This window comes from Anopheles maculipalpis, chromosome 3RL, assembly GCF_943734695.1.
Source record: "Anopheles maculipalpis chromosome 3RL, idAnoMacuDA_375_x, whole genome shotgun sequence".
Classification (NCBI taxonomy): Eukaryota; Metazoa; Arthropoda; class Insecta; order Diptera; family Culicidae; genus Anopheles; species Anopheles maculipalpis.
This window is the reverse complement of record NC_064872.1, coordinates 12,592,612-12,608,394: the sequence shown is the minus strand read 5'-3', so window position 1 is coordinate 12,608,394 and position 15,783 is coordinate 12,592,612. Positions and strand designations below refer to the sequence as shown.

Genomic DNA, 15,783 nt, shown 5'->3' with positions numbered 1-15,783 from the left:
TGCGAAACTCTAACTCACCCTTAGATCGTCATGGTTGTCGGACGAGTCGTCACTGTTAACGTCGGTGATTTGCACCGGAGAGGATGAAGCATTGGAAGCGGTCGTATCACTGCGTAAACTGGGATCAATCTGTCCCTGGAATGCTGCCCCTCCACCGAAGGGATTGCCGTACGTGAAGTACCCATGAGGGAAGGCTGCAGCAGCGGCTGCTGCTGCTGCCGCAGCCGCGGCCGCTGCTGACGTCGCGGTGGAAGGATCCGTTCCCGGCACGGTCTGTCCACGATTCGCTGCGTAAAACAGACTCGTGTTCCAGATCCAATGTTTCGGAAGGTAGGGCATCTGGGCGGTGGTGGGTGCGATCGATGACACCGGAGTGCCGCTGGTAGGAGTGGAACGGGTGGAGGACGATGGTTCACTCTTTGAGTCGGTCCCCTTCGGGGAGCTCAGGTCGGGCATGCTGACTGAGGGTGATGGTTTGCCAAGAGGGTGATGATGTCCCGCTGCCAAGGATTGCGTTTGATGGGGTGACGTATGTTGGTGATGATGTTCGGCGGGCTTCGAGTTTCCGGTTGGTGGGAGACTTTCGTGCTGTATGATATTTACAGCCGCTGTCCTTTGGACTAGCGATCCTGGTGCTCCCGGTGGAGAACCGTACGGAGAGTGATGGTGAGGCATGTTGGGATGTTTCGGCGTGTGGTCTGGAGAGACACCGGCCATACTGTAGCGATACTGGTTTAGGAGGGCTTGATGTTGTTCCAGCGTTTGACTGTAGAGCGGGTGAGTGGACATTGCTTTGGACTGCATATAGGCGGCAGATGAGTGAGACGACTCTCGGAGCATTTGTTCTACGGAAAATGAAAGAAAATAGAACATTTATTCTTGAAGCGGTCTCTCCGAGCTATTTATTTCTTGGGGATTTGGGATTAACGAAGGTTCTCAACGAATGTTTTCAGCTACCTACAGTAACAACCAAGGAAAGCATTTTTGGAGCTTTAATTTTCTTCTAACATATAAAGAAATCTTTTAAATGTTCGTTGTAACTTTCAACTCTACTTTTGCTTCAGAACGTACTTGATAACATTGAAAATAAAAATACTCCATTACCATAAGAATATCTATTCCCGAACAAACTAATCCCTACTCGGCCTTGAAACATTCAAACGACCTCTTTCCTAATCGTCTTCCTACCGTTTGGCGTATGATCCCAATCTTTCGTGGTATATAATTTTGATTTTCTCAAAATCTAAACACGTTCGGCTTAAAAGTAACGAGATAAAAAAAAAAACAATCTCTCGGAAGCAACACTTCAAAGCGCACCATTTCCACACCTTGCCTAACGATCGGTTAGCCAGCCGACCATTCATTCCGTCTGGCACCTTGAGATACATGTGCGGCGTGCATGCGGAATTTGCATAAAAATCATGCTAAAAGGATGTATTTGTGTGCACGCGGAGATCCGATATTCGCGCCTTCTTTTCGCACTTCAAGCGTATGCGCACCCGACAGGCAAAGGAAGGTCTGTCCCACAACGCACCGCAACCACAGCTGTTCCTGGAGTATCCTCTCAACGATGCTGCTAAGAAATGTGCACAGAGATAGCTAAAGAATGAAGCAAAGTAAAGAAAACATGTCCAAAACGCTCCCTTCAAAAACCAAACAACGGTCAAACGGTGCGACCAAGGTAAGGCTCAATTAGGAAGCTCACTTTCGAACAGCGAAGAACAGCGAACACGAGAAAGAGTTACAATTCTTCCCAGTAGTGATTAAGTGACCTAATAAACTGCACAATCTATCATCGAAACATGGACAGAAGGAAACATATCGTATCGACGGTCCTGCCCCGTGATCAGACTGACCGACTGGCTGATTGTCTGTCAAGAGGTCTCTCATTACCGGTTCATATCGCGGTACAATTATCAAATTGCATCCAGCCAGTGATCGCCCAGCTCGCCTTCCACAGCTGAGCCTCCATTCTCAACGAACCTCTGCCAACGATTGCTGCCCCGAAAGGATGGAAGAATTGCAACAAACCCTCAAGGATGTATAAGACACAAAGCACACCCTCTCTCATTGCAAGTGCATCTGGCGCATGGCGCAATGTGGAGAAAATGGGGAAAAAGTGTGCTCATTGAATGATTACACTCTCCGCGTACGTATGTACGTACGTAAGTACCCATTATCGTCTGCCGGGGGAAAAGGACTCGTGCGTAAGGCGCACGCTTTCCCCCCGGGGCGTAAGTGAACGTCAAAAGTACACATCACATTGTGGTACCTTCGCGCCCATCACTCACACTCTCACCCGGGTCGAGGTGGCGTGTGCTGCGTAAGGACACCTTTCGGGTGCCGTAAGTAACGTTTCTTAAGTGAAATAAGCGCATGATCATCATGATCAGGCCGGTGATGAAGATGATGATGAGGTTGTCTGTGCTAATGGAATGCTTTTTTTTTTTTTTTTGAAAAATGACTCAACGGGAAAGGGGTGCAAGATAAATTATGCAAATTTAATTAACCACAAAAGAGAGCGCTTTCTTTAACAAAAACACACACGCGCGCACGGTGTGCTACTGCTAATAGGTGTCTTAATGTCAACAAATTTGTCATCCAAAGGCATGTACAGGCTCGTGTTCCTGCACGCCATATGTACACAGGATCGCGCTCACATGCGACAAGTAAACGGTCACTAACGGGTGGTCAACGTGTGTGATAATGTTGTTAAAATTGCACCCCCCCATCCCAAAGATTGGAACTGATACGGCGTAATGAGCAAATTAAGTGATGGGTTTCGCACACCACAAATTAGTGAAGCTGTCAAAAGTGACTTCAAACAGCTTGTCAACGGTCGATCGGAGCTTTGCTTTCACTTACCGCGGCTGACAGCTGAACTGTAAATGAGTGCGAATTGGTACGCTACATCGTTAGCAGAAGATTTAAGTCGAACAAAAAAAAACGACGATCTTTTGAGTGTGTGTTTGAGGTTATCGATCAATCGAAATCGATATGCTACAGGGCCTTATACATTTGTTTCCCTTTTTGGGGAACATAAAAGCGTGGGAATTGTGAGAATGAATGCCCTTTTTATGTAAGCTAGTTAATATGCGGGATGTGTGATGGTTATTATGAAATTCCAGTGTGGTTTTTTAACTTACATATATATTTATTTATTTATAATTGATTATTACGGTTTAATACCGTATTGTCATCATCGCTTGTGATGACTGAGACAAAAAACATGATTTATTAAGTATTTTTTCCTCATAGATCGCCATATCCCGAGCAGATTAAAAGAATTTTATTATTATTAATCATTGGCGTTTGCAAATTTATATAATTTTACAAGATTTTTACATAATAAATCCAACAGATTATATTCCTCAACTCCGGAGAGAAATTTTTATGAGCAGCAGGCGAAACAAAGAGGCAATTATGAGCAAATTAAGGTTAGGATTAAAGCTAAATATTAATGATGATAAAAGTCTTTTGCCATCTACATTCGATTGATTCGTTCTTAATTCTGTAAAATGTGGAGATTTTTGGGATTCTTCATATCATAGGAAACCTAAAAATCATTCTATCATTTGCATGCTGTTTGAAAGTGTCTTATTCAAAAAGACTTTCTCTTTTAATTGTCCATTCGAGTGATATAATTATCTTTTAATTTATTAACTATTTCTATATATGAGCAATAGGACAATACGGCGTAGATCCATGGCAATCAGTTCCTTATACCACAGTACACCTGCAATATACTGGGATCTTAAACGCTCTCTGCGGGGAACCGGAAATAGGAGTCACATTGCTAATAGTGGCTTTACTCACTTTATACACGCTAAGTATAAGAATTTTCACCATATTTATGCAGACGGCTCCTTGCACCAGGACTTAGCCGGCTATGGAATCAATTCCTCCATAGATAACAGCACCATCAAAATTCCTAATCACACTTCAATGTTCTCTGCCGAAGCAATCGCTATCCAACTAGCCGAAAACGAAAGACTACAGACTGACCAACCGACCGACCGACCGAACCTCATCTTCACCGACAGTGCTAGTGTTCTTACAGCCCCGCAATCCTCAATTCCTGCGTCCCAGACAATCGTTTTCCGCTGGATTCCGGATCATTCCGGAATCAAGGGAAACGAGAGAGCTGATCGTCTGACCAACAGAGGTCGGCTTCGTCCAACAGAAGCACACAACACCCTTTCTCGCCGAGATGTCATTCGTTTTTTTGAACATCATAGTCTCCCAACACCTTGCACAAGCTAGACCTCAGCAACCAACTCCGCCCTATCAAGCACAACACCGCTTTATGGGAAGATATCGAATCCAGCCACCATCAACGAGTCCTATCCCGCCTTCGAATAGGTCATACACGCCTAACCTGTTCCTACAACATCAATAAATTCAGTCCTCAACTCTGCAGCTTCTGTGACGTTGACATCACTGTCCGCCACATCCTCACTGATTGCCATGGATCTACGCCGTATTGTCCTATTCCTCATATATAGAAATAGTTAATTAATTAATAGATAATTATATCACTCGAATGGAAAATTAAAAGAGAAAGTCTCTTTGAATAAGACATTTTCAAACAAGCATGCAAATGATATAATGATTTTTAGGTTTCCTATGATATAAAGAATCCCAAAAATTTCCACATTTTACAGAATTAAGAACGAATCAATCGAACGTAGATGGCAAATGACTTTTATCATCATTAATATTTAGCTTTAATCCTAACCTTAATTTGGTCATAATTGCCTCTTTGTTTCGCCTGCTGCATAATTGAATTCGATATAACATTCCTCAACCTACATTGTAGCCTTCACTTCCCTCATAATCACCGTCAACAAATTGACCAATTCGCACCTTCTGGAGGCAAAAAAAAAACAGCAACAACCCAGAATGCAACACATGCAATTTCACACCGTAACACTACTTACCATTCGAAGTCATATCGTCCGTCCACATGCCGCCGTTCCTTAGTATCCGGTTCACCGAGCTTACCGATGGTATCGTGTTGGGGTCGCATATCCGCTGGGAAAGCAGCTGATCCCGGATCTCCCAGGCAAACATGCCCGGATTTTCCTGCTTGAAGCGTAGGATTTTCTTCACCACCGTCGGCGTTGCCACTTGCTGTAAAGCCAATCAATAAAAAAAAAAAAAAGCAGAAGAAAGGCAACATCAACAACAAAAATCTTTAGCAAAGGAACTGTTAAGGGGTAGAAAATTGCTACATGCATCGGCAATAAACATTACGGGGTTTTGCCACGGGATCCTGCAACCGATCCACCGGGCATCGGGACGCGTTGCTGTGGGTGGCGCTACGGTATGGTCATTTATTATATTGCCACCATAAATTTGTGCTCTTTCAACGGCTTATCAGCGAGGTTAAAAACAAAACCCTCTGCAACGCAAAAAAGCAAGGCAGGGAAGCGGATCGGGGATGGGAAGTCATCGGCAGTTTGCACTCCATTATGTAAATCATAAGCATGTAGCAACCATATCGTACTGACCGCGAAATTGCACCAATAAATCGTACTTTGTCGCATTGGTGGTGGTAGTTTGTCGTCGGGATCGAGCCAGCAAGACGGGTTCTTAGCCTCCGAAAGCATCAATCATATGGCTTCAATTATAAATCTACGCCTGTAACGTGCCGAACGCTATAAGACGTACCGAAAAGTTCAGAACCACATCAAATGCTTATTTTCTCGGAACAGGTCTTTGGGTCGCGTAGGTTCTACCCTTCAAGAATTTATGGTCGCCAAGGTATGCACTCGGTGTGCCGGCCGGACGTTATAAATCGTTTCGTTTTACGAGATTGGCAAAAGGGCGAAGCGAACTTTATTGTCGGGAAAATTGAAACAAGCCACCGGAGGAAAAACAGCGGAAACCTCCTCCCAGTGAGATGGCGTTGATTAGACGTACGAGTTCACGGTAAAGGTAAATTAGTATCTTAAAGCGTTCGTTAAAGTTCACAAAAAAAGACCCTCGCCGTCAAGTTGAACGATCGTGATCAGAAGACCACGATTGAACGAACAGTAATTTACGCCAATCGGTCCACTTTCAGGAACGAAACGACTTCCAATACCGGAACAGGGCTTTTAATCGTTATCATATGCTTCAAAAATACGTCCATTGAATGGGTTCGAAAATAGCTTTTACGGGTAGAAAAATAAACACATTCCAACGGTGGAAGAAAATCTAGATTAGGGGCAAATAGCTCAGGATAGCGATTCAGGAAAAGGACGCATTGAGTAGACCAACTTAAAAAAAATTGTAGATTTACGTCTTTAAGTAGTAGCTCTGCGGAAGGCTCATTATCTTTGTGATAAGCAGGTAATGTCGCATTTCATTAAAGGCCTCAAATAGGACAGAACGTCAAGGGTCTTAAATGTCTCGACAAAGACCTCGTAGGAAATAAAACTTGCTTCTATTCTCCTCCCTTTTACGAAACACATTTTGCTGTGGTTGTATGTACTATTCCCTTCCATTACAATTAGTACATACAGGTCTACAACAGTTCGCGTAATTGCTACAAGGTAAACTACTCCAAAACACATCGTTAAAAGGACGCCCGAACATTGCTTCCCCCGTTCAAAGTGAACGATTAATTGAATAAATTGCAACGTGCATGCAAATGTAGAGTGGCAATAACTTTAATTGCAATCTCATTGTTTCACCACCAGGTCCCGGTCTGATGGGTTCTGCTACCTTCGTCCTGGTTTTATTGCACAGAGAGATTGTGTACTCGAGCTTGCCAATCACCGACACCCAATGTCTGGGAATGCAGAATGTGACCGTTCTATTCGTTGAGATCGATCTGCCTGTTCGATCAGGGTTATTCCCGGCCTGGCCATGGTAGTCACCACCCTATTCCCTAGCTTTAGCGTCCGCTTACCTTGACGCGGTTTGATGTCGTAAAATAAAATAATCGACAGCTTCGATGGTTCGATATTCGTTCGCAGCATGCACCATTGAGTGTGTATTTCCATGCATATTTTGTAACATTCTGTCCAGCTAAATCGATACTGCCCGTCTTCGGTAGGTAGTTTTGCACCACCAAGAATGCAATGATTTGTCGGAAAACAGTGAACATTATTTTATGATTAACCATTACGAAACGTTCGAGCGGCATCGGGCACACCGTTTGCCCACCATAATCGTGGCGTTTGAGTCTATGAATATTTTACAAGATTATTAACACCTTCAACGGCGTTGTGGCGTGAGATTCGTGCAGCTGATCGCCGTCGACCGTTTATAGCGCCGACAGACGCCCGCTGCTGGATCATTATATTGCACGGCATCTATTTGGCGATGGACTGTGGCGGTGATAGTATAACATTTGCTATGGGCAGCCATAATCGGCAACCGCTGGGTATGATTTTATCAATAGCGATCAACATCAATGTAAAGTATGACTTCTGCCGAAACAGCATCGCGACACGACAGTGTCAGACAGAATTATGCTGAATTCATTAGAGTTCCTGAGCAATGTGAAGCAAACGATATGATACTCTCTACAATGGAAAACGACACAAACATTATTGACAGTAATAATTGTATCATTAAAGCATTAATAATTTTCCATTAAACTTATGTTTTGTGGTTGAAACTGATTTTGAAATATATTGAGAAAATTCTTTTAAGCAACCATGTGTGCAGCATTACTATTTTAAATTAATTGTTAATTCTTATAATAACCCTTATTAGGATGGAAAAGACTTACTATGATAGGAGCATTTTTAGAAAATAAAACAACAATGAATTCATTATTTAAATGACAAAGTTAATTATGAGTTATTCCAAGGCTCATAATGTTTGCCTTCAAATTTTCAAATTACTAGGAGTTTATCCACTTGTGGAAAATCATATTATGACATTAAATTGGTATTTAAATCGTTCCGATAAAATTAAACTAGATTAAAAACCACAACCTCAATCAATTCACCCTACCTCTATCGACCGAAGAAAACATCACCTTGAGAAAAAAGGAGGAGTTATGTTTGTCCGAGCATAAGACAACAAAAAGACAGAAAAGCCGTCCCGCAAGAAGAACCGCGAGCACAACCCACCACCGATGCTGATGGTGCGATGTCACTGTGCCTGTCCCTTTCTACAACCGATGCGACCGAATCCGATGAGAAAATCCATTCAGCCTCCAGAAACCAGCAATGGTACATGTAAACGGTACGCTACACTCGACCGCCATAAATCATACAACAAAACATCAACTTGTTGGATATCGCCTGGTATCGTCGGGATCGCACCGTGATCGTCCCCAAGCAAAAGGGATTTGTCTCTGGGCCACACCGGATACCGGGCTACCGTGTGGTCCGGGAGAGATTGAGCCGCTGGGGAGTGCGATTTAGTAAATTTAAATTGAATTTTACGAGTAAAGCTTATCGGTACCGGTGATCATTACCGAAAAACAAAAGAGGCCAGCAGAGAATCAACTGCCCGGAGCCGACTGTCGTCGGGAGGCTGCGTTCCCTGTTTTGTTTCCTGTTCTTTGCTTTGGTGTTTTACTTTTTTATCTGCCAGTCTTAAGGTACGATGGTGTGAACATGACATCGTACGACCACCGGCGTGGCAACAGCATCGCCCCGAGGACGACACTTCCTCTTCCACCAGACACCGATCATTGGGGGGAAAAACCATAGCATTAGCATAAATTAAATTGAACTCCGCAAAAAAAAATGCAGCTGTTTGGTACGCAGCGAGCAAAACCAAACCACCCTTTGGGCACACATCAACACTTTCGGGTTCGGTTTGCATTGCAAAAGCGCACCAATGGAAGGCACATCCAATTATCATTACCGTTTAATTATGTCCCGCTTCCGACGCTAAATGCGCCCATACGATAAGCTTTGCTCCGCCGATAAGCTCCCCCTTTGGAGGTGGCGTTGGAAAAGCTCCCAAAAAATGAATGATTACTTTTCCGGTGATTTATAATTACTGCCATCCCATGCGGTTCCCGCCAGCCGAAACGAAACTTCATTAGGTGTGGCGAATGTTGGGAAAATGTGTCGCTTTTCCCACGTTCCACCTCGTGATCTCCGCGGGGAGGCGTGAATGTGATAAACAAACTCCATTATCAGCTGCTGGATGTCTGCAGGAGCTCAAACAAATCACATCATTGAAGTGGAACGTGTTATGGGTGAACTGGAACGTTCTGTGTGGTGCAAAATTTATGTTTGAAAAATGGAATTAAAAGCACGTTTAGAAAAGCACAAGACGTAACTATCACCAAAAGAAAATTCATTTGCATTTGTAATAATGAAACAATTTAAAGATGTTGTTCGAATACACTGTCACACGTGTTCACCGGTAGCGTGTTGAACAATTTGGGGAATATTTAGATTCATGTCAACATTATTACCCTAATCATCAATCAAACCCACTCACCGGTGGCGCACGACAACCAATTTCCCAAACACCCAAGGGGGTAATGATGTCGGTTCCGTCGTGCTCCTGTTCCAGGGTTCACTAAATCATATCATCGTGCCAAAACAAACACGGGCTCGAACAGATAGTGGGTGATAAGTGGGACAATATTTCCGGTAGCACGCTTCATGGAAACCAACTCGTTAAAGGTGGTGCATCCTAAAATGGGTAGCTGTTTGTCATCGGAATCATAGCTATTCAAATAAATCCTTCTAGTTGAATGTTATCTTATGGCACATACTAACAGCAATAAAATAAATAATGAATACATTTCAATAACTCCTCATCAAGAGTTTTGTGAAACAGCTGGCACGTATGGTTAAAATCCTTTATAGAGTAATTAAAATTAAATGCTCATAAATGCTTTTAAACTGCTTCACTATAGATTGCACCATAAAGAATAATTATAATTCAGTTTTAGTACTCACAACACGATCGTGTTGTTCATCATGAACAATGAATAAGTATTTTTACATAGTTCATCAAGATGCCATAAACTCTTCTAAGTCCCCACTATGTCATAATTCACCCAAGTTCATTCGGGGAGAATCTCTCTCACCACACGTGTATACCCCAAGCTTCACATCTTGATAAGGCCAGCAAGCGATTATCTAACCGTACCACTGCAATGGAGATCTTTTCCAACGGTCCTGCCACCAGGGTTAAAGTGCACAACCCTGGTTTTAAAACATGGCGCGTTCCGTACCCCTAAACGGAACGCAACATGACAGTGACACATTGGTTCACATTATAAATAATTATCCTTCATTCGATTCGACGAGCACCGTTGCTTCTCGGGCGGCTATCTCGTCTTTCCGATCGGGCTTTCAATTTCGGTTCCATAACTTTTAGCAATTATTGTTTCCGAAAGGATGGGGTATGGAAAAGTTCTAGTTCCAATAACAAAAAAAAAAAAAAAACACAACCACTACACGGATCACGCAAAAAAACATTAGCCATGCGAGTAGAGAGTAAATGTAGGGAGTGCGAGAGTGAGACCAAGTTGTTTACGACACGCAATTAGTCGTCCTTTCCGTGCGGTTCAAACTCGTCCCCCCGTCTTATAAACGTTCCTTCCTAAACCGGAAGGATGGCTGGAAAGGAATCCATTTTGTTTGGCTACCCCGTATACTGTTCGTGTATGCAGCCCACCCAACGGTGGGTTTTTCTCGTTCTTTTTTCCCTACAACACTCGGCAAGGATGTATCACAAAGTAGACGGAAGTGTAAGTGTGTCCTGTTACAACCAGTACCACTTCAGCCAGCACCACCATCGGCGCATTTGCTTCACAGTTCATTAACGACACGTTAAGGCCTCGGTGGATCGATCCCGTTTGTTGCGTGGTGCAGGAATAATTAAGATGGCGCGATTTCCGATAACTCACCCTCGCGAAGAAGGTTTCCTCTTGCTGCAGGCGTACCGGTCTTCTTACCTTGGTCTTACTGCCACCGATCGAACCGGGCCGTATCGATCCTGTTTCGTAGAAGCGGGTCAAAATTTTCGATACACATCCTGCGGAAGCAAAGCCCCAAAAGCGGGGCGGAGAATGGTTAATCTATCGATTTGATTAGCTTGCTTTGGCCGAACGAAGGTGGCCTCGATAACGCCGGTGCACTTACCATGAGACACGAGAAGCTGCCGGGAAATGTCGCACGGTCGAACGCCCATCAGTGCCAGCTCGACGATTCGCCGTCGGACAATGTCCGGCAGGGGTCGACCATTGACGAACACTCCTCCCAGCTGGTTGACACCCGCTTGGCCTGAGGGGGATGAAGAAAGCAGGACAAATAGATAGAGGTTAGTACGGCGGGAAAACCGGGAAATTACAACTCCCCTGCAGGAGAGGAAATAACTCAAAGATAGAACAAACGAAAAACGGAAGCCTTAAACCCGCGCAGCGGTCGATATCAATCGATCGATAAAAATATCAACTAAAAAAATATCAATAAAAATATCAACTGGCCACGACAGTGAGTGTGTGTGTGTGTGTGTGTGCTGGTCAGGAATTTTACATCGGGTTGACGTTTTTTTTTCTTCCTCGATTCCCCCAAGTGTGAGGAAAATTGGGACCCGTCCGAACGTTCCCAATTAAACTGCTATGCAATCCACGGCGTACGGGGCGTTCTACGGGCTCGAAAGTTTCACACCACAAAATTTCACGCAAAGCCCCCCGCACTGGTAATGAGATCAAATTTTGCACCGGCACGGAATGGTTCTCGGAATGGCAATTTTCACGTGCGTTCGTTTCGCGTCGGTGCGCTGTCATAAATATAATTGCGTTATGAAATGCCACGACGGATGGAATTTGTGACATTGTGTTTTGTGGGCCGGTTGCTGGGTTTTTTTTTGGCGGTCTGTCTGCGAATGATCCAGTGTGACGAGATATCGGGAGCGGAATGCCATCAGGCAGGTTTCCGGTGCCGGGTTTGGTGTTAAGTGCGTTGAACGAGGTGGTCATGATGCATCCAGGAGAGAATTTGAAATTTTGCTATGCTTGCAGACGATTTCTTCATGATTAATAAGCGAAACAGGAAAGAAATGCGCACGAACAAGATTAATTTTTGGAAGACATAATAAAGATAATCGTTATTCCAACTGGTAACCACTTTGATATAATTTAAAATAAAAAATATATAAACAACAGTCTGCATAAAGTATTATGTAAAATCTATGAAATATTTACATTAAATTCAACACAACAAATGGAGGTCCTTACTGCTCTGTTTCACGTCACAACGCTAGGGACACACCATAGCCACAACATTGCAACTTATCTCCTACCTTAAACCCATCAGCTCACATCAACTTAATTATAGGCCGTGCAATAATTAAAGTCATCCTTCGGTCACGTGCCTCACCGTTCAGCGTTCTGTCCATTTCCAGTCAAAGTGTAGCAAACAAAATCTTCCACAGTCGGAACAACCAAAACACACCCTAAAGCGCAACAGAACCACAACACACCTGCAGCGAAAGCTAATGACAAAATTGCTAACCTCCCATCAAAGTGCATTTACTTCAATCAAACCGAAATTGGGTTACAAGGAAGACAAGGAAGCAGCAGGATCATCAGCCACTGACACATTAACGAAACGGGCAGAGGATCCTTTACCAGCTGGATCGTTGCTCGCGAGGGATGTCATTTTCACACCCTGTAATGCAGCAATGGCAAGCACCTGGTACTGAGTGAATTTAACATAAGCACAAATAGTGTCCTAAAGTATGAAATTAAATTCTAACAAATTTTGTGATTAAACTTGCAGTAAAGTTTCCACCAACCCGTCACGAATATTTCCACCGGTTCGAGTACTGATCCTTGCTCCATACTTTTACCGTCGGTCGGTGCTTACCGAGTGTGCAAAACAATTTATCATCGCACGAGCCCTCTCCTTGGGTTGGAAATGTGTGTTTACCTTTTTTTCTTATTTCCAACTACCACGCCTTCATGCTGCTGGCTTCAGCCAAATGTTTGCACCGAACAAATGAGGGGCACGCGACTACGTAATGCATTGTAATTACACTCTTCAGGCTCTCACACACAGTTGCTCTCGATTGCAAACGCTGAAGGATTCTGCTGCAAGCAGCTGAGATACAAATTTTGGCCAGCAAGACAAAAAAAAACAACTTCTTACCGAGAAGAAGTCACCAAATGCGACCTTCAGATTGAAATGTTGAAATGGTGTGGTTGGCATGACTCTAAAGGATGTAGGTTTCTGTGCCAAAGTGTCTCGCATTGTCTGTGTCTGTGTCTGCTGGTCCTTTTGCTTCAAGTACGCACATCTTTGATTACACCTGCGACAGACGCATAATTAGAAGATGGCCCAGGAGAAGCATCCTCCTGTTGCATACCGCGCAATTATGGCGCCTCTATAGAATTTCTTTTTTTCTGCGTTCTGGCGTTTTTTTTTTTTTGAGTGAAGCCTACCCTGAAGGCTAAGGTTGATGGCAAACCACTGGAGGATGTGCTGTAAATGTACGGGTCGGTGTGGTCGCCACCAGCATAAATCAAATATTGATACGACAAATTCGTGTGTACTGAACAGCCGTCGGGGATGTTTATGCAAAGTTAAAAACTATTTCCAAAAATTGAATCCTCTTCGTCGAGAAACGTTGCTTGATTTAGAAATTGAAAGGAAGGCAAATCAGACAATTTCCTGCATAAACGAATGGAATGTACAGCTGTTTCTTCTAACTGCTGACATATGTTCCATCAACATGCATGGCGTGCAATCGAGCTATAACATTGCTATTCTAATAATGGTTTAGCTGACTCTATTTCAAGCAAACGATTCCATCTTATGCTAAAAGTGCACTGTCCTGTGCAGTAAGCTTTCAGTGCTTCGGTTTTGTGCACTGTATAGGACGAAAAACAAACATCTTTCCCATGTATCCGATCAAGCAGAACCTTGGTGTCAAGATTTTCACCTCCAACTTCTATCAGATCCGAAGCCGAACAATTTTTACTTTAAAATGTATTTCCATGCAGAGGCACAAAAACATGCTTTGCTGCATGCAAACACACCTCCGTACTTGCATCCATTTTTTTGTCGTTACTTTGCCTTCAAGTTTATCTTAAATTCCTTTGCTTCAAGCCCGACCACTCCGGTATCGTTGCTCGGCTGAGTGACGCAAAGGGTATGAATTAAACATGATATAAACCATAACCGTCGCAAAACGAAACCTACTGGAAGCATAAAATCATATCGATACGTTACAGCGGGGTGAGACCCGGCGAAAAACTTCCAGGGGTTAACACATCACCACGGAGCGGAAGAATGGCAGCAACAAAAACCGATATTCCAATACCAGTCCGCTGCTGCTGCTGCGAGTCTGTCCATCAAATCGCACCGACGAGACGATGAGGAACAACCGTCCGATGCACACGCATCATTCGCGCGCGGTGATCGTGAAGCGTGATAAAAATTTAACCATCCGCACAGCAAACGCTACTCGCCCGCTACGCACAAAACCCGATGACAGCATCGATAATGAGCAAGATCGACCGAGCGATCGCCATCGGTGCGTTTCTGGGATGCAGTTTTGTTGCAGGCAGCAGGTAAACGTGACAGGGAAATCTTTGCAAACGAAAAACAAAAGAAAAAACCTCCAATTGAACGAACTCATTCGATCTCATGCTGGGCGTTTTACGATCGCCAGCTGTAGGAAGCTGCTGAGATTTTAAAAGATCAACCAGAGAACGAATACCGTCCGATGAATCCCCTAATCAATTATTAAGGCTCGCAGCGCACAGAATATGCATTGAGATAAACGTAAAACAGCTTCGTTTTTGCAGGGAATTAAACGCAGCGATTGCGCTCCCGTAAGCATAGGAAATCAGTGTAATGACACATTTTCAGCGACGGCCTCAAAAACTCCCAATCATAACGAGCCGGTGCCGTTACGGCGCGCAACAAAATACCGTCACATGGTGAAATATGTGGTGTGCGAATTGATTGATGGGATATAATTATGATGTCTTGCTTACGCCGCGCTCCCGTCCAGTTCCCTAGTAGGAATGGAGTTCCCTTTTCCGTGCTCCTCGCAGCCGCAGCTCGACCGAGACGGAACGGAAACCGGGAAATATGTTTATGCTTTTTAATATCGACTCGAGTGCAACCGCTCCCCGTCCATCTTCTTGCCCTTCTCTCCTTCCCGTGTTCCGTCACACTGGAACCGGTGTTCGGCACCGGTGCAAACATACCTGGGCCAGCTCCTCCGCCTGATATGGCTTCATTACGAGCAGCCCGTTTTTCGATCGGATCCTGCAAAAGGAATGCACATGGGCCGCCCTTGCTGGTGCCGCCGCTCGTTTACCCGTACCCGTCGGTAGCGAATGAGCTGCACCGGAGATGAACGCTATGCTCATTTAGGAAATAATTTAAAGTACCCCCAAAAAAAAAAAAACACACACACACAACCAGGCCAATCCCCCTTCCAACCTCTCGATAGGTGGCACCGGCCAGTATGAATGAATGGTATGCGAATGGTGTGGAGCGGATACGGAATGGCGAACGAGCTGGTCAATCTGTCGCCTGCCAGCCTGACGGCGTTCGCAAGATGGAACTGATTGTTTTTATTTGCGTGGAGGGTTTTTTGCTTTTGCTTCATATTTTTATATGCTCCTATTTGGTGCCAATTCCAAAACGCCAAATGATTGCCCATTTCCAAAACACCTGCATACCAGCAATTGGACGCGTTTGGGCTGGAGACTTTGGTGACTTTTGGCGAAGAGCTATGCAAAGAATGCACTTTGCGAAACAGAGTTGGTGATTGCAGTTAGACAAGCTATTTTAAATGTGACATCAAGCATTCAGTTATTAAGACATGCTTTTGTTTGGGGTG

The 15,783-nt window shown here is 44.1% G+C and overlaps 3 protein-coding genes across 5 annotated transcripts in view; 1 reads left to right on the top strand and 2 right to left on the bottom strand.

Moving 5' to 3' along the window:
- LOC126563823 (epidermal growth factor receptor) overlaps positions 1-15,783 on the top strand; it is a 371,336-nt gene that overhangs the window by 100,308 nt on the left and 255,245 nt on the right. The window lies entirely within an intron of this gene.
- Positions 1-15,783, bottom strand: part of LOC126564362 (zinc finger protein ZFP2) — a 505,414-nt gene that overhangs the window by 413,930 nt on the left and 75,701 nt on the right. The gene's annotated exons all lie outside the window — the stretch shown is intronic.
- Positions 1-15,783, bottom strand: part of LOC126565923 (paired box pox-neuro protein) — a 28,398-nt gene that overhangs the window by 455 nt on the left and 12,160 nt on the right. The window contains exons 3-6 of the mRNA XM_050223126.1: positions 11,064-11,204; positions 10,877-10,956; positions 4,941-5,133; positions 19-845 (exon numbers count right to left, since the gene is read on the bottom strand). Of these exons, the coding sequence (XP_050079083.1) occupies positions 19-845; positions 4,941-5,133; positions 10,877-10,956; positions 11,064-11,204 (1,241 nt within the window). The remainder of the gene's footprint in view (positions 1-18; positions 846-4,940; positions 5,134-10,876; positions 10,957-11,063; positions 11,205-15,783) is intronic.